This window comes from Grammomys surdaster, unplaced genomic scaffold, assembly GCF_004785775.1.
Source record: "Grammomys surdaster isolate TR1022 unplaced genomic scaffold, NIH_TR_1.0 218, whole genome shotgun sequence".
In the NCBI taxonomy this organism is placed as follows: domain Eukaryota; kingdom Metazoa; phylum Chordata; class Mammalia; order Rodentia; family Muridae; genus Grammomys; species Grammomys surdaster.
This window is the reverse complement of record NW_021604663.1, coordinates 4,325,032-4,348,235: the sequence shown is the minus strand read 5'-3', so window position 1 is coordinate 4,348,235 and position 23,204 is coordinate 4,325,032. Positions and strand designations below refer to the sequence as shown.

General features: G+C 46.5%; 1 protein-coding gene across 2 annotated transcripts in view; it reads left to right on the top strand.

The window, feature by feature from the left end:
* Sytl3 (synaptotagmin like 3) overlaps window positions 1-23,204 on the top strand; it is a 70,596-nt gene that overhangs the window by 30,269 nt on the left and 17,123 nt on the right. Inside the window, exons 5-9 of one of the 2 annotated variants that reach the window (XM_028772720.1) lie at window positions 8,931-8,982; window positions 10,351-10,420; window positions 12,363-12,441; window positions 15,914-16,038; window positions 19,084-19,218. In XM_028772720.1, coding sequence (XP_028628553.1) covers window positions 8,931-8,982; window positions 10,351-10,420; window positions 12,363-12,441; window positions 15,914-16,038; window positions 19,084-19,218 — 461 coding nt within the window. Of the gene's footprint in view, window positions 1-8,930; window positions 8,983-10,350; window positions 10,421-12,362; window positions 12,442-15,913; window positions 16,039-19,083; window positions 19,219-23,204 lie in introns of those variants that run through there. The other variant, XM_028772721.1, reaches the window with a different exon arrangement.

Sequence of the window (23,204 nt, the reverse complement as noted above, 5' to 3'; positions counted from 1 at the left end):
ACACAGCCCTTCTATACTTAGAGAAGGGAGGAGATGTCAGGGGCAGCCCTGCTTATACACTGAAGGCCTAAAATGAGCCATAGGCCTAAAATCAGCAATAGGCCTGTCATACATGTATACTAACACCAAGTCTTAGGTTTCCGTGGAAAAACATTGAAACAGATGGCTATAAGCTATTGTAAACAGGCAGCTTTTGTGGAAATTTACCAGCCAGAGTAGTCATAGACCTTGTAAATAGGTAGCCTTGGCAGAGAATACAAACTTAGATAAGGACAAGTGAATCATAGGCAGAGCCATAGTGACCTGTCCCCTGAACCTTCACCCAGCCGATACCCTGTTCTGAAAGATATCTGTATTCCCCCTGAACACCCACACTCCAGTGTCATCCCCTTCCCCACATCCTGCCTTTTTGTGTTTATAACCCCTGTGTGAATAAGTGAAAATTACGATTTGGAAAAAAAAAAAAAGAGCGTTTTCCAGATACTTAAACATCATGGACCATATGGTTTCCAATGACCAGGTCTCATCCACCCTCAGAATGTCCCATCCTTTTAGCCAAGTTGCAATTGTGGGTGGCAGGCAGGACAGGGCTATTTGATGATAAAGGTAGGTGTTATAGCCTTGAGTGCCCACCTCTGGCTAAGGTTGGGTGTATGCCCACCTCTGGCTAAGGTTGGGTGTGTGCCCACCTCTGGCTAAGGTTGGGTGAGTGCCCACCTCTAGCTAAGGTTGGGTGTGTGCCCACCTCTGGCTAAGGTTGGGTGAGTACCCACCTCTGGCTAAGGTTGGGTGTATGCCCACCTCTGGCTAAGGTTGGATGTGTGCCCACCTCTGGCTAAGGTTGGGTGTGTGCCCACCTCTGGCTAAGGTTGGGTGTTCTTCCTTTTTAGCCCTAGAAACCTAGAGCCAAGTTTAATGTGTAGCTGCAATTCCAGGGATCAGTGTGCTCTTAACACTGGTTTCTTACTCCTTTCTCCTTTAATGGTTAACAGATACGTACCATTTAAGATAAATGCTACCAAAATTTTCTCGAACGTAGACTAGATGCAAGAAATCATAAAGAGTGCTAGAGATGGATTGTGGTGACATTTATTGTACCAGTCTCCCAACCTTCAACAGGAGGGCCAGCACGATGGCTTGGCGGGGAAGAACATTTGCTATTCAATCATGAAGTTCTGGGTTCAAATCTGCAGACCTGATGAAAAGCTAGTTAGTGTGACTGTGTATGTGCCAGTAACCGCAGGATTGCGGTGGGGGTTGCTGGGACTTCCTGGCCCCCAGTCTACTCAAGGTTTAGTGAGAGACTCTGTCTCAAGAGAACAAGGTTGGGAGTGGCAGAGCCACACCACTAGTGTGCAAGGCATGTATCCCCACACTTGGGTATACACTACTACGTATATACACTACACACATGATAAATAAAGATCTAAGAATTAGAAAAAAAAAAGAGCCCCAGTTCCTCAATCGGCACAAAAAATATTTGGTTACTTTGGCTTATTTATTTATTTTTTCAGATGATACACTACAACTTTTGGTTTTGAAACATGAAAAAAATAATTTATTTCACGTGTGTGCCTGGGTGTATGTATGTGCACCCTGTATATGTGGTGCCCGTGGAGGCCAGAAGAGGAGTATTGGATTGCCTGGAACTGGAGATATCTGATTGGGGTGCTGGGATCTGAACTCAGGGCCTCTGCAAGAGCAGCAAGTGTTCTTACCTGCTGACCCACCTCCCCAGCCCCTGGTTCTGGAGCTGTGTTGTTGAGGTTTATCTATGCCATTGGAATCTTGTGTCCAGAGCCTCACACTCTAAAGTGTCTTTGGGAAACTTCCCTGGGTGTCCTGGCAGTGTTCCCAGTAGATCTGCTGTCTGCAGTACTTGGTGGTGCCTGCAGATGGTTTGTAATGTGGTTTCTGGAGCCCTGGCTTCACCATCACTTGAAAGTGTTCCAAGTTTGTAGCTCCTGGCTTCACACACTACTGTTCCAATTCAGTGAAACACCCGGGTATGTTAGATGGAATCAGTGGGTTTTGAACAGGGTTATTTTGGGCAGATTCCCAGGGTGTTCTTCATGAGCACTGTGGGTTCAAGTGCCACTAGTAAAGTGACAATGTTAATTATGACGGACATTTTCTTAGGCCACTAGTAACTGCAAATCTGAAACTGGAGATCCACCTTTACTCTTGGCGCCACCTTTTGGCTGGTTGCTGAAAGTGCACATTTCACTTTGGTGTCAATGGCACTTTTAATTAGTTCTACGAACAGGACACTGTAACAGGACCTTAATAGCCATCAGTTTGTAGAGTCTTTAATGTGCACAAAGCCCTGGGTCCTATCCACTGCACCATATGAAATGAGGGACAGTTGTACATGCTTGTAATTCTTAGGTACAGGATCAGAAAGAAGGTCAGGGTCATCTTTAGATACAGAGTGAGTTTGAAGTCAGCCTGGACTACCTGACCCATTGACTTAAAGAAAAGTGTGTGTGCATGTGTGTGTGTGTGTATACATGTGTGCATGCATTGGTGTATATGTATACATGTGTTAGATATGTATATGTGCATGTATATATGTATGTATATGTATACCTATGTGTATATATATGCATATATATGTACACATATGTATATATACACATTTGTATATATGTATTATGTGTGTATATTAGATGAAAATCAAGCAGTAAGTATATCTGTGGTCCCAGCACCGAAAAGGCTGAGGCTGACTATACAATGAGATCCTGTCTCAAAGACAAAACTATCAGTGCCAGGCAGTGGTGGCACATGCCTTTAATCCCAGCACTTGGGAGGCAGAGGCAGGCGGATTTCTGAGTTCGAGGCCAGCCTGGTCTACAGAGTGAGTTCCAGGACAGCCAGAGATACACAGAGAAACCCTGTCTTGAAAAAAAAGAAAAGAAAAGAAAAGAAAAGAAAACTATCAGAAAGCAACATCAGTGCTTTTAAAACTACTCCTTTTCAAGTTAAAAGAGGGTACATGTTATGTGTAAACAATCTACTCAGACTTGCTGTGTTGTTAATAACTGGAAATAAAACAATTTAGGAAGGTTGGCGCTCCTAAGGTTGGCTGACTGTCTCTGTGGCTCACCGGGTCACTAGCCAGGAGGAGTTTTGCTTCTGGTCATTATGGAGGGTCAGAAATGCTAATCCCATACTAGTAGCAAGGCGGGTTTAATCTTTCATATTTTCAACTTTTGTGGGTCTTATTCCACACAGGCAACTTAGTGCCCATCTGGTCACGGGGATTGGAAGACAGAAGCAGACTGTGTGGGTTTGAAGCACTCGGGCTCATTAATGAAGAGAAGTGGGGTGGGGGTAGGGCTGTAGCTCAGTGGCAGAGTGCTCACCCAGCAGACACAGGCACTGGATTCCAGTCCCTGTACAGAAAGGACAAGGGATAAGTTGGGTGGCAAAATGGTTCAGCCACCAAGCCTGAGGACCTGTGCTTGTTTTCCAGGCTCCGCAGAGAGAGAACTGACTCCTAAAATGTGTTGTGTGCGCATGCGCGCGCGCGCGCGCGCGCACACACACACACACACACACACACACACCACATTTAAATGTGATACGATCTTTAAAGAGATAGGTTTCATTGAGTATGTGTGAAACTGTATTCAAGATTGTGCCTGTGTCCCTCCACACCGTTCACTTGGTGAATACCACCTGCCTCAGTCGCCAGAGTGGGCAAGGGTAGTTTTGAACAGCTATGACCGATAGTTTGTGTGAGTTCACTCTCCTACTAGTGTCTTTAATAAAATAATGTTTATTTCCAAGAAGTAAAATACTTTATTTCTTTTTTTTAAAGAAAAGACAAGATCCCAGTTTTGATGGCTCCTTTTCTCTCTAAAAGGAAAGACTGCAGACATAGCCCCTCAGAGGGAACTGAGCTCTAGAAAGGATATTCCCAGCAGGCATACTGGGTGCCTGTCAGGCTCCTGAGCTGTAGGAACTTTAGACTGTTCCAGTGAACCTGGGTAAAGCAGAAACGATCAAGTCAGATTTCATGCTCAGTAGATAAAGACCCTGGCCTTGAAACTTTTCTGCTTTTATCCAATGTTTGTAGGTAGTAATCTTCCCAAAGCAGATTCCCAATTTCCCCACACTTTTGGTAATTTTACAGATATGTACAATGCATCCTGATTATTCTCCCTGACCCTTTCCTACTCCTTCCCAACTCTATAAAGTCCGCCCCCATTATCACCCACCCTTCCCCTCCCCATCCTCCCACACCCTTCCCCTTCCCATCCTCAACTACCCTTCCTCTCCCCATCTCATCCTTCATGTTACTCTTCAGATGGTGTCGGCTCCTGTCAATGCTGTGTTCACAACCTCTGTCCTTGCATGGAAAGCTGCCTCCTGTGTAGCTGAGGTGAATAAGATAAGGATCATGTCTTTGGAGATTTCTCAGTCTAATGGGGGATATGAGCAGACATACAACTTCCTGTGGGGCACAGGGACGTAAGCACAAGTCTGTACAGTAGCCACTGTGTGAGAGTGACCATCCTCACAATGGCACCCATTCATTGTCAGGTTCACTTCTGTTGCTGTGATAACAACCAAAAGCAGCTTAGGTAAGGAAAGGGTTCATCTGGCTCACGATGTCAGGTCACAGTCTGTCACTGAAGGGAAGTCAGGGCCATGATGTCAGGTCACAGTCTGTCACTGAAGGGCAGTCAGGGCAGAAACTCCAGCAGCTGGTCACATCACATCCATAGTCAAGAGCAAAGAGAATCGAATGTACCCTTGTTTGCTTCTTTTTCTACCTAGCTTTCTTTAGTCCCAAACTAGGGAATGGCGCTGCCCATAATGGACTGGCTCTTCCTACATAGATTAATAATCAAGACAGTCTCTCAGAGACATGCCCGGAGGCCAACCTGGTGATCTAGACAATTCTGTGATTGAAATTCTCTTCCCAGGTGACTAGATTGTGCCAAGTTGACAGTTAAAATAGCACATAACAGTCATCATCTCTCTGTAAATAAACCTTTAGCAAGATAGGAACAAGAGGCATAGACAAGGTCCAGTTCCAGTGGAGAGACGCCGAGGGGGGAATATGAAGTGTAGGTTAGGGACGATGTGTCTGGGTTGCTCACCTGGCCAGGTCCAAGTATGTGGGACAGCAGTGGTGGCAGCAGGTGAACCAGGAGATGAAGGCAGTGACTAAGTCATAAAGGGTCTCTAGACTGGCTTCCTAGGACACCACAAAACAAAACAAAGCAACCACTGTGGCCTTTGTTATTTCAGAGCTCCAAGCAAGGGAGAGTTGTTTGATGTTTTGACGGTAGAAACCTAAAACCAAGGTGTCAATGAAACCGTGCTTCCCCTCATCTCTGCAGCCCCTACTTGTCCTTGGCTTTTAGAAGCTTCACCCCAGCCCTTCATCGCTACACAGACACCTCCATTTTGTCTGCCCTGTGTGGAGGTCCAGCTTGGGTTCAAGTTCTCTTTATAAGAGCCTAACCCTACCAGATAAGGACTGTGGTGGCTTGACTTCCTCACTGTATCTGCCTGCAGAAATCCTGTTTCCCCCTTTAAGGTGGGAACACAGAGGGCTTGTGGGAAGTGTCTCAGAATGCAGGGTACTCCCTAGCCTTCAGAGGAAGCTTTGGGCCCTGGAGTTTCATTCTGGGTGGTTCCCAGGTATTTACTTGGGAAAGGGTAAGAGTAATATCACCAAAGTGAGATTATTACTGTCATGTTTAAAATGTATCTCTCTGTGTGTATGTGTGTCTGTGTTGGGAGTAGGGGACTGGGAGATGGGCTCAGAGGTTAAGAGCACTAGCTGCTCTTCCAGAGGTCCTGAGTTCAATTCCCAGCAACTACATGGTGGCTCACAACCATCTATAATTGGATTTGATGCCTTCTTCTGGCACGCAGGTGTACAAGCAGATAGAGCAGCCGTATACATTAAATAAATAAATCTAAAAGTGTGTGTGTGCGTGCTTGCCTGCACATACTTCAGCTGCGCTCACAATCAGTCATATGATCTTGGAAGGAGCCCTGGCCATCTAGGAACCAGTCCTGCCTGCAGCTGGGCAGGATACAGGTCTCGCCAGTCCTACTACTCTCTGAGCTCCAGGGAATGTTGTCTGTGCACATTTCTTCAGGGGGCTGCAGGAATTAGAAACATTAACAACAACAACAAAGTATTTAGTGGTTTTGAGAAGCTAAGAGCAAAGATCCGGAGAAGTGGTAGTGAATGGGGGCTGAAGAAAAGCCATTTCGGGCAGCACAGCTCAGATCCCTGTGTGCACCCAGTCACCCTCACTTGAGGATCTCACACCCTGAAGGTTCTGACCTACAAGGGCAGAGGGATCTGAGGTTCTGCATAGCCTCCCATTTCCCTACAATATGACACATGGATCTGAGGCAAATTTATATTGTAAGCTAAAAGGTGTTTTATTTTTAAGTATTTTATATTATGTGTATAAGTGTTTTGCCTGCATCTATGAATGTGTGCCACACCCGTGTCTGGGAAGCACAGATGTCAGAAGATGGAGTCAGATCCTCCAGAACTGAAGTTATGGAAGGTTATGAGCCACCACGTAAGTGCTGGGAACTGAACCTGGTCCTCTGCAAGAGCTGCAAGTGCTCTCAACCACTGAGTCTTCTTTTCTGCCCCGAGAGCATAAGTGCTTCCTGTTCTGGTTTGGGCTGCAGCTTGCCATAGCCGGCAGGGGGCAGCAGAGAGCAAGGCACACAGCAGCAAGACCATGGTCAGTGGCCACAGGAGGAGAATATGAAATATGGAAACCAGACTGGGGGTTTGTTAGAGGGTTTGAGAAAAAGAGCCTGAGGTGGGACTGCCTGGGGAAGTAGCCCAAAGAAATGAGGTGGGGGTGCCAGTAATTGCAGAGGCGGAGGTCAGGTGTGGCCCAGGGAAACCAGGCAAGACAAGAACACTACAGGGACGTCATGTGGGGCTTGTGATCAAGGACTTGGGTGACAGAAGGACAGCGTCAGACTTGGCAGTGGGGGACAATGCCTCAGGGCCATTATATTGCCGGTATCCATGGATACAAGTGAGAGAGGCTAAGGGAAAGTAAGCGGACCATGAAGTGGGTGCTCAGAGCCAACTGTCATTGTCTTTGCCCTGGGGTCCTGCTGGGTAAACAATGTTGCCATTTTTCTTCTGTCTCTTCCCCTTTTCCTTGCTTTCCCCTGCCTCTGTGCCTACCATCACCTAGCTGTCTCTCGGTTCCTGCCCAGTCATTGCCATCCAGGCAGCTCTTGTAGAAGGGGGACTCCCTTCTGCTGCTTTTACTAGTTTAACTTCCAGCCTTTGGGAGAGGCCTTTTGTGTGCACTGGAGAAGTATTCCTTAGTGGACCAGCATGTAGGGATGCTCCCAGGTTGCTTTTAAGACTCTTTTATGAAGACCCAAAACATACACAGGTATGGAAACTCAAAACATTTGGGCCGGGATAAGACTCCGTTGATAGAATGCTTGCTTCACGAGTAAGAAGCCTTGGGTTTGGGGACTCACACTACATAAAATCAGGGTCAGTGGTACATGCCAATGAGCACAGCCCTGGGAGGTGGGAACACCAGAATTTGAAGTTGAAGATCTCCTCAGACTGTGTGGTACGTTCAAGGCTAGCCTGGGCTACACGAAACGCTGTCTCAAAACAAGACAAAAATTCCTTTATGATTTTAAAGATTCCTGCCCCTTCTGGGGTCAGCCCAGCTAAAGACCTGGAGCAGGAGCTAATACCCTGCTTTGAGAGTTGGAGCTTAACACCAGTGCTTAACTCTAGATGTTGTTTGCCCCTCCTAGGGCCCCCCTCCCCAACACTCCATCCCAGTGTTCTCAACATCCCGCTTTGTCTGTATGTCCTTAAGCTCTGTCCATGTGTCCTTAAGTAGCATTGACACTCACATCTATGAAATGAACTAAAATCTTCCAAACCACAGAAGAGCTACCCTGGCCTCCCAGAGCCGTGGCCTGGTGGATTAGGCCCTGTAGAGGCTCTGGACATCTCCTTGAGCTGAAAAACAAAAAGGGGGACTATGGCAGGTGCAATCTTATTTAGCAAAGCGTTAGTCACTCTGACTAGACTTAAGGAGATTACATTTTTTAAAGAGATTTAGGTTAAGTCTTCATCACAAGGGGCATTTTGAGGGATACATTCAATTATGCAGTGTTTCCTGGGGGGAGGTACTGGGAAACTTGAAGGATTGTTTCAAATTACCCAGATTTAGAAAATCTGATTCAACATCAGCTCTAATTGAAGCCGACATTCCCAGACATGATGGATTGAGGTGTATGGGTGGGTGGGTGGCCAGGGCTGTTAACAAGTCAGTGGTTGTCCAGCGGATGGAAAGTTATAAGATAATCCTACCATCTATATTTTTATGTTTATTTTTATATGTATGACTGTTTCATCTGCATAGAAGTCTGTGCTCCACATGCATGCCCACAGAGGCCAAAAGAGGGTGTTGAATAGCCTAAAATTGGAGTTATAGATGGTTGTGAACTGCCGTGTAGGTGGAGGGAATCAAACCCAGGTCCTCTGGAAGGTGAATCCATGATCTTAACTACTAAGCCATTTCTCCAGCCCTAAGTTTATTAATAGTGTGTGGGTGTGTGTGTGTGTGTACGTAGACATTCGTGAATGTACCAGGCACATGTGTAGTGATCAGAAACAGCCTGCAGGAGTCTTCTGTCTCCCTATACCATGCAGATTTGGGGGGATGAAGCTTAGGTTGGCAGGTTTGTGGCAAGCGCCTTTACCCTCTGTGCCATTCCACCCAGCCTCCACCATCTGATTTTTGAGCATTTCCATCATCCCCAAAAGATCTTTTTAATAACAAGAAATGATATTAAAACAATTTGAATATGTGGATTCCTGGGTTTATGTCATCTACAGTTTGTTCTCAGTGCTGACTGTCCTTGGCTTGTCTCTCTCCCAGGCAGACGCGAGACCGCTGGGGCGAAGCTCCTGCAATCTTATCAGAGGCTGAGGTGAGTGTAGGACTGAGAGTCCACGTCAGCAGGAGCCCAGGGGATACCCTGAAAGAACTCACACATCCTCGACCTTCAGAGGTCTCTGCTCTGGGACATGAGTTTTTAAATGATAAAGTTCCTGGGAAAGGTTGAAAGGAGCTTCCTGATTCTCCTGAGGAGCCTTCAAACTATCCTGTGTTTACATGTAATATTCTTCCCCCTCAAACTCTCCCGAGATGCTATAAAGAGCAAAAAATTGTCTTTGATGGTGCATCTGGTGCCATTCTAAATCAAAAAGTTGCTTCCATTTTCCTTCCTTTCTCTGACATCTTCCCTGGCTCAGACATCTTTGAAGCTAAAAATACCTATTGGCTGTTGAACAGTGTTCTGAGAGAAGTTTACATCTTTGGACAGAACTCTGAATCCTTGGCAGCCTTGAAGTGGCAGGTCACACACCCGTCCTGCTACTTTTTTTTTTTGTTGTTGTTGTTCATGGTGAAATTTATCAAGTCTCAAAACTTAGAACTTTCTCTTCCTCCTTCTCATCCTCTTCTTCCCCACTTCCTCTTCCTTCTCCTCCTCCTCTTCTTTCTCCTCTTCTTCCTCTTTCTCTTCCACCTCTTCCTTTTCCTCCTCCTCCCTCTCCTTCTCTTCCTTGTCTTCCTCCTCCTAGTCCACCTTCTCTGTCTCCTCCTTCTCCTCCCCCTCCTCTTCTTTCTTTTCTTCCTCCTCTTCTTCTTTCTCTTCCACCTTCTCCTTTTCCTCCTTCTCTTTCTCCTTCTCCCTTCAACCTCCTTCCTCCCCCTTTTTCCTCCTCCTTGTCTTCCCATGTAGCCTCATGGTCTTGTCATTGATATGTAGTCCAGGCTGGCCACGGATTGCTGGCAATCTTCTTGCTGCAGCATACCAGCACAGAGATTACTGGCATGTGAGCACACACATTTTCACTTTCTTATTTTCCCTTCCCATGTTTGCTCTTACTCAGCTCATGCTTCCAGTTTCTTTCAAAGTGTTTAGTTTTTTGTTTTTCTTTTCACATTTTGGCTTTTGTGCTGGTGTGGTTTGCACTAAGAATGCAAAAGTCCAAATAGGATTCCACATATGAAGCCTGGGTCCAAAAGCAGCTCAGAGTGGGAGCCAGGGTCCCCTAGTGGCTTCAGACTGTGCTGGAGAAGTGTTGCCTAGACTGAAGGCAGTGACATCCTCACACCCAGACACAGCACACAGAGAAGCAGCACTAAGCAACACTACCGTGTCATTTTCTTTAAAAGGAAATTAGACACAAACAAAGCTAAGATCTTGAATGATAAACTCAGACACTTGTAAACCTGTAAGCCACTGTCTTGAGTAGTTCTAATCCATTATTCTTGTGTTTCCCCTTGGCAGCAAAATCTCTGTGGTCCCTCCGACGCCACCACCTCTCAGCGAGAGCCAGTGCAGCGGCAGCCCCAGCAGGGTAACTTGTCTGTGTGTGACCCTGGGTGGGAAGCAGGGAAGGAAGGCCAGGCTAGGATGCTGGAGAGTTGACTCAACAGCCTTGGAGTGTGTGGCTCTGCTTAACTGGAGCTGGAAGTGGAGAAGTGATTTCCGTTTCTTTCTGTGGCCAGGGACCATCTGCAGCCTCAGCTGGCTCCTTCTGCTTGTACCCTGAGACATCTTGTCCTGATCCTTGTCGCCAGTGTTTGTTCTCACCTCAGTTCTGTGCCTTTAAGTGTGTGTGTGCATCTGACATGTGTGTAGGGCAGGTTGTATGTGGGGGTAAGGGGGCTGTGCTTGCTGCAACGAGAATATATCTTAGTATTTGTAGGCTCTGGGGGAACCAGAACCATTCCCACCCAAAAAACTTAGCTGTGTGATCTCAGGGAGTTGTCTTGGCTTTCTACCTGAGAAGTAGAAATATTTCTTTCTCTGACCTGTTTCCCATGCAGAATGGTGTCTGTGTGTACTTGGAAACTGAGTGCCATGGAATTTGTATGGCTTTGGTTATCTCCATCAATCTGGGCATCAAAGGGAACAATTATGTCTTACATGGGATAATACACATGTTCGTTTGAGAGACAAAAGCGTGTTTACTCTTTTCCAAGTTCACAGTCACCCCAGGGTATCTCACATTCCTATTCTGTTTTCTCCTATAATTCTGGTCTGAGGACATACTTTGGGTGAATGGGTGGACACTGGAAGGGTGGATAAACAGATTGTTGGGTGGATAGATAGTTGAATGGATGGATGGTGAGAAGGTGGACAAATGGATAGTCAGTGGGTGGGTATGATCTCTGGATTGAAGGGTGGATGAATGGACAGATGGACAGGCAGATGGATAGTTGAACAGATGGATAGATGGATTGGTGGGTAAATAGATGAGAATGTGGAGTGTTGAGGAGACAGTGGATAGACAAGTAGAAACTGGATGGATGGATGGATGGATGGACAGATGGATGGATGGATGGATGGACAGATGGATAGACAGATGGGTGGATGGATGGATGGATAGACATTGAATGAGTGGATGGATGGATGGAGAGACAGATGGATAGACAGATGGGTGGATGGATGGACAGATAGGTGGATGAGTGGATGGATGGATGGATGGACATTGAATGAATGGATGGATACATGGATGGATAGACGGATGGATGGATGGATGGATGGACAGATGGATAGACAGATGGGTGGGTGGGTGGATGGATGGATGGATGGATGGACATTGGATGAGTGGATGGATGGACATTGGATGAGTGGATGGATGGACATTGAATGAGTGGATGGGTGGATGGATAGATGGATGGACATTGGATGAATAGATGGATAGATGAGTGGGTAGGTAGATAGAAGTAGATGAATACACAGTGGACACATGAATCGACAGCAGATAAACAAAGAGATGGATGGCCAGTGAGTGGGCAGATGGATGGATGAGACCGCCACAAAGTTACTGTTACTCCTTTTCCTCTGTTCCCCTTTGGGGGAGAGAGCTCTTTATATTCAGGTTGGTCACCTTGTCCCTATAGTGCCGTCAGCCCCCCATGCCGCCTGCATTCTGTGCCTTCTACATGGGATCTGGGTAGGACTACAAGACGAAGGAGGTCAAACAAGCAGTAATTAGCTGAGTACCATCTTGGAGTCAATGAAATGTCAGTCATTATGTCTAAGAGGTGGTTGTTATCTCGTGAACAGCCTGTTGATAATGCTCCATCCTTTAATGAGGCTGCAAAACCCAGAGAAAGATGGCACCGTGCCAGGGATGCCTATTTCCTGGGGGCTTGTCCCCTCCAGACACATCCACGCCCCCACACCTTCCCACATCTTCCCTCCGGCAGTGTTTGGAGGCTGGCAGCCTGGAAACGGTGGGGCAAAGACCTCTGGTGATGTAACCACACTGTCTCCTGTTTCTATTTTAGTTACAGGAACTTGGCCACTTCAGAGGGTTTAATAAGTCCGTGGAAAACTTGTTTCTGTCTGTCACCACCCAAATGAGAAGTAAGTAACTCTTGAGATGTGTTCTTCAGCCCTGCCTTGTGCAGGCTAGCCCAGGCAGCCTCAGGCGGGGCTCAATAGAGTAGCCTCTAGCTCCCTGTGGTGGGAGCTATCAGCCTATCAGTCTGTCAGCCTCGCTCTGACCCCTGCTTGTCTTGCCTGAACTTGCCCAGCTCAGCAGCACAAAGGATTCCTGAGGAATGGAAACAAAATTACCTTGCAAGGAATCCAAAACCAGGGCCTTTCTAGCTGCCGGAACCCAGTACCTGCCACTTGTCGGTTCTTTTCCCTGGAAAACTTTACTGCAAGTGGTAGTTAGTAATCCCCCATCTGCGGGTACAATTAATCCAGGTTTGCCCTGCCTTGGCACCCCATCTCTTTCGGCGTTTCTTCTGTTCAGATGTCTTTTACCTGTTTCTATTCGCTCTGGGTAGTGTTTAGAGCAAGTCCAAATGGACCCTGGGCACACATCTCTCTTTCTCTGTTATTTCTTTGTCTTCCGTTTGCTGTGCCCTTTCTGTAGCTGCTGTGGATAGGCTCCTTGCCGTTGGCTCCGAGCCAACTGTACAGCTTGATTTAAATGAGTTGTCTGTATTCCACACAAGCTCTGTCACACAGACAGCTGAAATGAAAGCCCTGCTCTTGAGATAAGCAGTGGGCTGTCCTGGGTCTCTTTCAAGAGGAGGAAAAATCGCCGAATTTCATGGGCCTGTTTGCCCCTCTGCGGCCATCAGCCTAGCTGTGACAGCTGGCACTGTTCCCACGGCAGCCTTCTAAATCAGTCCCCTGCCCCAGTCCATATGGCTTACATGAATTCTCCATCAGTGCAAAAACACAGCTCTTACTTCAAAGGAAATAAGAGATAGTTTTTTATTTGTTTGTTTTTGTTTTTCTGGAGCGAAAGATGGGCAGCCCTGGTTGCCCCAAATACCAGAACCAAATGTGGTAAAGGTTTAATGAAAATCAGACACCCACTAACCCTAACCCTAATTACATGGGAATTACATGAGAAAAGTCATAAATCAAGAATACTTTTGAAATTCATCGGGAACATGAAGACAGGAGGGTGACTGACAACTGGGGGATTTGTTATAGGCCTCAGACGTTATCTGATGACGTTACGGAACGTCAGCTTTGGGTCAATGGAAGCTAGGAGCTTGTTTATATATTCCAAAAGGATTTACTTAATAATCACAAGGATGGGTGTTAGATTACACGTGGGGGTTGGCAGTAGGTGTCTGTTAAGGAAGCCAAAGATAGCCCAAGATAATTTGGCTCTGGACCTGCAACAATTCAAAATCTCTATAATCACAGGCTAATCAATCAGTCAACTTTGCAGGATCTTTACCACAGGCCAGACTTCTTTCTGGAAGTTCTAGTTCATATCCCTCAGTCCAAGGCTACTATGGAATTGGTATCTCAGAATTAATCCCAACACTGAGATCCCCCAGCCTCCAAAATCCTAAGAGGCAGGATACCTGTGTCATAGCATGCTTGTCTGTTAGGCACAGGTAGACCTCAGCAGAGGTCCTGATGCAGGCCTCCCCACATACCTGCTCCAGCAGGTGGGCTTGTCTGGGTAGGCAGCAAGAACGGATCTTCAGGTGGGCTGAGTGAAGCACCTGCCCTCAGATACGGAACGTCAGCTGTAACACGTAGCCTTGGTCCTTGGCCTGGAGTCAGCCATAGACAGGGACAGCCAAAGCCACCTGCCTGGTCCTGCAGAAGCAGGTACAGAAGATAGCCCGACCTTAGTGGGGAGAAAGGTGGGTCAGTGCCTGGGGCCCTCAGGGATAGGCTTGTGAAGAGCCCAGAGCGATCTAAGGACAGTGGCCCAGGATGCTAAAGTTGGTTTGGAACCACAGGGTTTGAGAGTAATGACCCAGAGTGGCACCCTCTGGCTGCTAACATTGCCCAAAGTAGCTGAAAGAAATGAGAGATTCCATCCCTTTATAAAACCATAATCAGCTCATAATGGCAGCCCGCCGGGCCCCTTTAGCAGAGGAAGAGGGCCTTGACTCCTACTTGGGAACACTCTGTTTCTTTCTGCTCCTTTACTCCTCTCTGCCTATTAGACTGATGTAGAAACCTATTTGCCAGAACTCCAAATTTCTCAGGTTTTTCCTCTACTTTAAGTCACGATCTTGTAATGGACTGAATAGGTACAGTCTCCAGATAAGATAGTGTGGCTAGACCAATGACAGACAGCTCCTCCCAACAGCCAGACATAAGAACCTTCTGTACCCTTCACATCCAGGCTGCTACAGATGACTGTCCTCTCCACTGTGTGCTAGCCTTTTCCAGTTGCTGCCATCAACCAGTGCTCAGCAGGACGCTTCTGGATTGTAGACTTGAGAATGCTAGGGTGTTGTGATTCTCAGAAGAGAAGCTAAATGAGGTTGGCAAACTGTGTGCTCTGGGCTCAGGAAGCAGGTGTAGGAAAGAGAGACCTCCAAGGCTCTCCAGACAGCCAGCAGGCAGTAAAAGCCTGGGATCTTCCTAGCAATGTCTCTGTGTGTAGACCAGCATATGCTGCTCAGGAGTTCCCAAGGGACCACTGCCAGGAGTATAGCTGGGACAAGCTATTCCCTAGGTATAGGTTTCAGAGATTTGGTGTAGTTGGTAACTGATCTCACAGGTAATTTTAATATTCATGATCTATCTTAATAAAATGAATGTTAAATAAAATGCAGAGTTAAAAAGGTCACCTGTTTCTTATGTAGTGTGGTTAAGGAAAAACTTTAGAATAACACAGATAATTCAAATTTTCTCTCTAGAAAGTGTGGCTGTGGGCATAACTGAGGGGGCCTCTGGGAAGGGAGGTGGGATTTAAGGGGAGTCTGGCTGAAAGCTGGGGCTTTCACTCGCTTGGGATCCCCCCCATCCTTTGTTCCCTGTCATTTTAATGTGTGTCCCAAGACAATTTCCCATTCAGCATAGCCCACAGAAGCCAAATGGCTAGATGCTGTCATACTGAGAAATCCAAAGCTTAAGTGATCTTTCCAGAGTGTAGTTACTGAAGCAACTGTTGGGCCACCTCAAATCTTACTGCCTTCCAATAATTGTAAAAGAAAGTAGTGTGTCAACAGTGTCTGTCAGGAGCCCCTAAAAAGCCAGCTGCTTGTGTCTGGACAGGCAGTTGATTATACAGATGGCATGGGATGCAGGGAGCTGGGTGGGAGGTTCCCTTTCAACCCACCCTGACAATGGCTACCCACGAGCGCGTGGCCAGTGTGGATCTTTGATGGGTCCAGCCTTTCCTCTTCCTCTGACATACGGTCACCCTTGGTGCCCTTTGTTCTCCTGTGGATCTGCCACATGGGACCTGCTGCCCTTGCCTAGTCATCTTTGTATGTGTGTGTGTGTGTGTGGCCTGTCGGGGTCCTAGGATCTATGGATGGTGGGGAACCTCAAAACGGGCTCCTTCTGGTTTTGCCAAAGCTTGTTTCTCTCGACTGTCACTCTTGTCCCCTAGAGCTCTCCAAGTCCCAGAATGACATGACCTCTGAGAAGCAGCTTCTGGCCATGGATCCCAGGCAGTGTGTGGGCTACACGGAGAGGCGGAGCCAGTCAGACACTGCCGTCAATGTCACATCCAGGGTAGGTGCTGAGGCAATGGACCACATTCATACCATCTTTCCTGAGTGTTCTGGACTGTCTTTTTCTGCATTTACTTTTCTTTTGATAGAAAACTTTAATCAACCAGGAAAATCTAATTATATATAGTCTGTATTCAGGAACACCTGACTAAAGGAGGCACAGAATTTAAGATCCAGGTCAGATGCAATAGTTTGTGCCTGTATTCCCAGTTAGTGGGGAGGTTAACGCAGGAGGCTTGTCTGAATCGAGGAGTTGGAAGCCAACCTGAGAAATAATGTGAGACAATTCCTCCTCTGGAAAAAAAGAAAAAGAATGATTCAAGATCACTATAGAGAATTGTTCATATCCAGGGTAGACTTTAACCTGACCCAAGCTCCCAAGGCCGCCTCCCTCTGGTTTCAGTGCCATACCCAAAGCAGGCCTTACCTGCAGGCTGCCCTGCCATTTTCTGGGGTCTGCAAGTCTCTTCTCATGATTAGGCAGCCTTACTTCCGCTCAAGACAAAGAACCTCTGGTTAGACTCTGCCTGGGCCTCTGGTGGAAAGAGAAACAAACTCTGCACATGCAAGGACAAGTGGGACCATCGCTCCTGCCCTGTGATCTAAAGCAAGAGGGCTCTGGGGAAGGAGAGCTACGAAGGGAGCCATTGCTCTGCTTTCTGCCGTGTGGGTTATGCCAAAAGCAGGTGCACTGAACTCCAGATAATGCCTGGGTTCCACTCCAGCCCAGTGACCTGTTGGCAGGCCAGTGTGGTTGATCTGCTGAGCTCTACAGTACAGGACCCAAGTCCCTCCTCTATGACTGTGGGCTCCAAGATGTCCCCAGACTGTTCTTTTTTTTTTTTTTTTTTTTGAGACAGTGGTGAGCTTAACCCTCCTTCCTTCTGGAACATACTCTACAGCAGTGGCTCTCAACCTGTGTGACTCGACCCCTTTGGCAAAGCTCTATCTCCAAAAATACCTCATGATTCATAGCAGCAGCAAAATTACAGTTATGGAATAGCAAGAAAAATAATTTTATAATTGGGGGTCACCACAGCATGAGGAATTGTATTAAAGGATCACAGCATTAGGAAGGATGAGAAGCCCTACTCTAGAGATCTCACATCCTACCTCTGTCTGCTGCCTTCCCCCTGAGCCCAGGATGCCTCTTGGTAAAAAGGAAACCAGTTGGAATCTCTTGTTTGCCCAGCATGGAGTCCTGTATGCAGCCAGTGGGAAGCTACAACCTCTAACTTGCCGTCTAAGACTCCCAGATAGAGTCTCTAAGCTTCAGCGTGTGTTACGATGGCTAGACTCTATACACAGAGCTTTACGTGACTGTCAACCCCACAAAAATGGGTATTAACTACAGCCCCGTTTCACACTGAGAGACACGGAGGCTTAGAGAGGTTAGGGCTTCTGCCTGGAGATGAGGACGCTGTGCTCGAACTGGTCTCATCTTGGTTTGGAGCCTAAGCTCTGGAATAACTACTCCTGGTGTGAGTTGTGACTGTCATTGGGCTTTTGGAATGCGGACTCCCACATCATGGAGTCCTCCCTGGACTCCATGCTGGGCAAACAAGAGCTCCCTGAATGAGATTCAGAGGCTCTGGGGCATCTCTGCTGAGCTTCTGGGTGCTAACGGGTGGCAGAGGCCAGCACTTTTCCAATGACTTTTGTCTCTAATATGTGAAATGTAATCAGCAGGGCTTTTGACATTCCCAAGTGCAAACGAGTATGGGCTCACAGTGGCAAGAGGCAACATCTTTTCTTCAGGTGGCAGACGGGGGCTAGCATAAGGTCTGTTTCCAAAGCACTTTGTCCTGGGCAGATAGATGGTGCCTTGTTCCCTAGTTTATCACAGACTTGCTCTCATGACCATGATCAAAATCCTGAACTTTACTCAGAGGCCAACACAGGCAGCAGCTCAGAGCTAGGGAAAGACAGTGCTAGGAGGAGAACCTGGGTTTACATGTTGCTAATGTCGTCAGCTGCTTCAGTTTCCCCTGAAGAAGGGATCAAGGGAGGGGACCCCGGATGTACGACACTTAGCAGTCAGATCAAGCTGGTCTGAGGGTGGCACTGACTGAAGGCTAACCACAAGCCAGGCATTGTCCCCTGTAGAGAGGCCACGTTGATATTTAATGTTATCTTTAAAGCAGCTCCATAGAATCTGTCTCCATTAAAGATGACATTCGATAGTGAGACAGTAGAGAACAGTGTGGTCAGAAGGGGTGGGCCAATGTTTAAGCCCCTCTTCCAGCTCCTGCCCCATGTGGGGTATCCCAAGTTCCCTCAGGCCTCACTCTTGACATTTTGAATGTAGGTGTCACGTGACATCCTTGGCATGTCCCTCCCCTGCTGCATAAGCCTGTGGAATAGAGGCCTCCCTGGCACTCCAAGCCCAGAGGCTGGCTGCTGAGTTGTGAGCGTTGGGGGACCCAAGCAAGAGAGTGCAGGAGTGGCTGTGGACAGACAGCCCGCCTTGTAGACACCACTGCATGGATGTCCTCTGTGATCACACTCTCAGCATGGAACAACTAGAGACCAGCTTAGCCATTTTATTTTACTAGCTAGCTTCAACTGAAATTGTCCCCTGAGGTTAGAGGTTAGCACTAAGAAGTACAGCTGTATCATTACAGAGGAAATATCAGTCACTAGCAAAAGAAACAAAGAATAGGTACAATTTAAAGATGCATTTTTCCCTCCTTATGTGGACATTAGAAGTAAACTTGTTTATCAGTGTGAATACTATATTTCACACGATTACCTGTCATGATCATTATTAAAGGCAGAATTTAAACTCCTTTAATACTTTTTGTATTCCAAAACAGCCCACCTGTCAAATGCTTATGACTATCCCCAATGACTCTGCCTCAAGGCCCTGCTGGTGTATGGGGTGTGTAAATTCATCCAAACACGTGTCTTCCGACTCAGCTGCTAGAAGGTTGTGTGTAAGAGACAGCAGTTCACATATGCAGGCTAGGCTTGCCTGCTGGCTGGCCTTGTTGAACTCTCAGTCAGATGGGGATGATGGCTGTGATGTTTGTGTTACTCTCTCCAGAAAGCCAGCACACCCAGTATTCTGAAAGCATTCCATCAAGAAGATGCCAAACACCCTCCCAGCCCTGATTTGAAACAAGACACTCCCCCATCCAGTCCGACACACAGCACTGTCTTCTCTGGAGGCTTAAGACACGTGAGTCTTGTCCCAATTCTGTTTCTATAGGATGTGTGGTTATCAAGATAATGGGGCCTAGAGAAGTAGCTCAGGAGCAGAGCACAGGCATGCACACAGCACACGTCTGTGCTGTATCCCCAGCACCAGGGAAGAAAACCAACCAAACAGGATCCAGCTAGCTTAGAAGACAAGGTGTGGTGCATTGAATCCAAATGGCTACCATAGGCTTGTATATTTGAATGTTTGGTCCTCTGTTGGTAGAACTGTTTGGGAAGGATTGGGAGGTGCAGCCTGGTCAGAGGAGGAGTGTCACTGGCTTGAACCTTGAAGTTTCAAAAACCCATGCTATTCCCAGTTAATTCTTTCTGCCTCATGCTTGTGGATGAGATATACACTCTCAGCTACTGTGCCAGCACTGTCTACCTGCCTGCCTGCCTCCTGCCATACTCCCCAGTAGTGATGGTTGTGAATTTACCCTCTGAAACTGTAAGGCCCCTATACACGTTCTTCCATAAGTTGTCTTGGTCATGGTTCGATCAATAGATAAGTATCGAAGACTCAAGGGAAGGACTAGACTGTTGCCTTGTGGTCAGAGGGTAAGAGTGGAGCATGGAGGTGATTTTCAGTTAGGTCTGGGGTTAGGGAAAGAGAACATGTTGAAGCTGACTTTTCACTTTTTAAAAAATACCATCTTGTTGAGAACATCTTTACATCCTCAGAAAGTAATCGATAACTGTGTAGTTTTTGTTTTTGTTTGTTTTTGTCAACTTGATACAAAATGGAGTCATCTGAAAAGAGGGGACCTCAACCGAGGAACTGCCTCCATCAGATTGGCCCATGGGCAAGTCTGTTGGGCATTTTCTTGATAAATAACCAAGGGAGAGCCCAGTCCTTTGTGGGTGGTGTCACTGGTGGTTGGGTGGTCCTGGGTGGTATCAGAAAGCAAGCTGAGCAAACCACCAGGCAATGTACCTCTGTGATCTTGGCTTCAGTTCTGTCTCCTGGTTCCTGTCTTAAGCTCCTGCCCTGGCCCCTTCCTGATGGACTGTGGACTATAAACTGAAATAGATTCTCTCCTCCCAAAGCTGCTTTAGGTTACGGATTTTATCATAGCAACAGAAAGCAAACCAGAACAGTAACAAGACAGTGGTGTGTCTTAAGGAAAAGTTATGAAGTTTGTTTTGTTTTGAGATAGAGTCTCTGTATGTGGCTCTGGTTGGCCTGGAATTAACTGTGTAGGCCACACTGTCTTGGTATTCACAGAGATCTCCCTCCCTCTGCCTTCCAAGTGCTGGGATTAAAGGTGTGTGCCACCACCCCCCCAGTGGAAGCATTTTAATGATCCCCTTTATCAAGATTTTCTTCTGTGGGTATTTCTGTGGTTTGTATCTTCATGAGCTGTAAAGATAGTGTCCCATCTTGTCTAGAAGCTTCAGTAAGAAGTTTTCGTTCCTGTTTTCACCTGTCCCCTGCCTGGCCATTTGGTACGAAGCACAGCGTGAGGCTAATTTTATGTGGCTATTTAGTCAATATGGTAACCCCTTTAAAAAGATTATCCTTCCTCTAAAGACTTGGTCATTTTGGAGTCTTATGAGCATGCTCCCTGTTCTGGACTCAGTTCTCCCTGGTCACTAGGTCTGTCCTTCTCATGCCTAGAGCACCTTGCCTTGTTTATAAGTTTGGAGGTGTAAGTCTTTCAGTTTTATTCTTCCTTCTCAAGATGGCTTCATAATGTTTAAAATCTGCTCGGTTTCTAGATAGGGATCAACTATTCTAGATTCTGCGTGGGAATCAACTATTTCACATTGTAGATTCTGGATGGGGATCAACTATTTTAGATTCTAGATTCTGGATGGGGATCAACTATTCTAGATTCTGGATGGGGAATCAACTATTCTAGATTCTGGATAGGGATCATGTATTCACTCATGTACTAAACAAAGCCAAACACCTACAAATTTGATGAGGGAACATGAGGCCTCAGTCAACAGTAACTTTGATCTGTTTTGTGTTGTTATCTCAAAGCACCACTGACTCGGTAATTTAAAAATGATAGAAATTTATGGTTCCAGAAGGTGGGATGCCAAGAACAAAGCAGTGGCAGACTCAGCCTGTTAAGGGACTGCTTCCAGCTTCATCACGGGTCTTTCAAGCTGTGTTCTCACCCGGTGGAAGCTCCAAGTTTATCATATCCATAGCATCTTCTAAGTAAGATGTGGTTCACTTTCCTGCCTTTCACCAGCTGTTCATTAGAATGTAATTCCCAACCCCCCCCCTCAAGGAGTGTCTGTCACTCAAGTGACCCTTGGTAAATACTTACCAGATTATATGTCAGTCACCCATCACAGCTATCATTCTCTCTGAAAGCCTGCATCCATAGCTTCTCATCCCATACATTGTCATGTGGCCCTGTGGTGGACACTGCTAGTCCATATTACAACTCAGCAACCTGAGAGTTCAGGGCTCAAATGGTTTACCAGAGTCCTACATGGGCTTCAGGACTTGAGGTCAACTAACGCAGGGATTGTATGATATCAGATAGGACCCACAGGCTTGTTGAGCTCTTGTATGAAGTGGTTTCTTACTTGCACCATCCTTGTCCTTGTTTCTTCACTCCCTATAGCTAACCCCTTCCTGGAAAACCTTTGAGAATTAAGGTTGGGCAGAGGACATGGTTCAGTGGGTAAACCTTATAACCCTGATGGCCAGAGTTCAAATCCCCGGAGCCCTTTAAAAGCCAGTGCTGTGGCATGTGTCCATAATCCCAATACCCCTACAGTGAGATGGGAGGTAAAGACAGGAGGCTACCCTAAAGCTTAAGGCCAGCTAGCCTGGTGTAAATAAGGCAGAAGGTGAGGACCCACACCCACAGTTGTCCTCTTGACTTTCACATGTGTGCAGTGGCATGTGTGCCTTCACACGAACACACATCTATACATATACATAAACATTATACAAGAAAGTGAATTTTAGAAGGTGTTTTAGGAAGAGTTGGGGCCACTATACTTACGAGGGAGGCAATGTGGTGGGCCTTTTATTTTTAAAGAATAGTTTCTCTTGGCTTAAACTCAATAAGGCACTCCTCTCTCAACCCTTCTGATTTTTTTTCCCGGTGTGTACCCTTCAAATTTATGATTGTGAGATTAGATTGTTGTCTCAACAAAACATCTTTTAAACCAAAGCTGTGTTTGCCTAAGGGATTCAAACTTCCATCAGGCAAATAACCGCTTTGTTATTTTTTTTGTCCAAAGATGTTTTCCACCCTTTCAGGAGGGATTCACAACTCTGAGAAATATAGAGTTGGGCTAGAAAGGCTTATGAAATCTCCACTTACACACAGAGATGGGCAACAAATAGAGACAATTACCCAACCTCTCAAGTAGTGGAATCAGGGCAAAATTAAAGCTAAATATTTTGGGATGATGTTAATAACATTTAAAAAATTCAAAGCAGGAGCCCAGAGCGGCAAGCGTCTGAAAACATGGTGAACAGAAATGACGACAGCTTCCCTGGAGGGCAGCTGGAGATGTATGCATATATCCAAAAGCCTTGAGGTATCTTCTCCTGGCTTCTGCCCTAGGACCTTGTGCTTGCGGGACACACCCCTTACCTCTGCGTTTCACTCTTAGCTCTGAGGGTTCTCGTGAGTAACTCAATAGACAGGAGATAATTTTAAAGAGTGCCCCAAATGTTGCCCCAAATGTGTACCTCTAGATGTCCAGGACAGTGTTGCTTATAATTGCTTTAGTTTTGGAAATTTGGCAGCAGCCAAACAGAAAACAGGCTGTGGTCCCTAAGCACATAAAACCCTTTGAACTATGTGAACACTAGAATAAGGTAGAATATTTTGAAGGGGCTGACAGTAACTATCTAATAAAACCATAAGGAAAAATGAAGTTGATTGGCAGGAGGTTTTGAAGCCGCCTGTGTTCAATAGGAAAAGGAAGGGCTAATAACCAGGAGGGAAATTGCTGAGACCACACAGCCAGCGGGGCTCAGGCCGG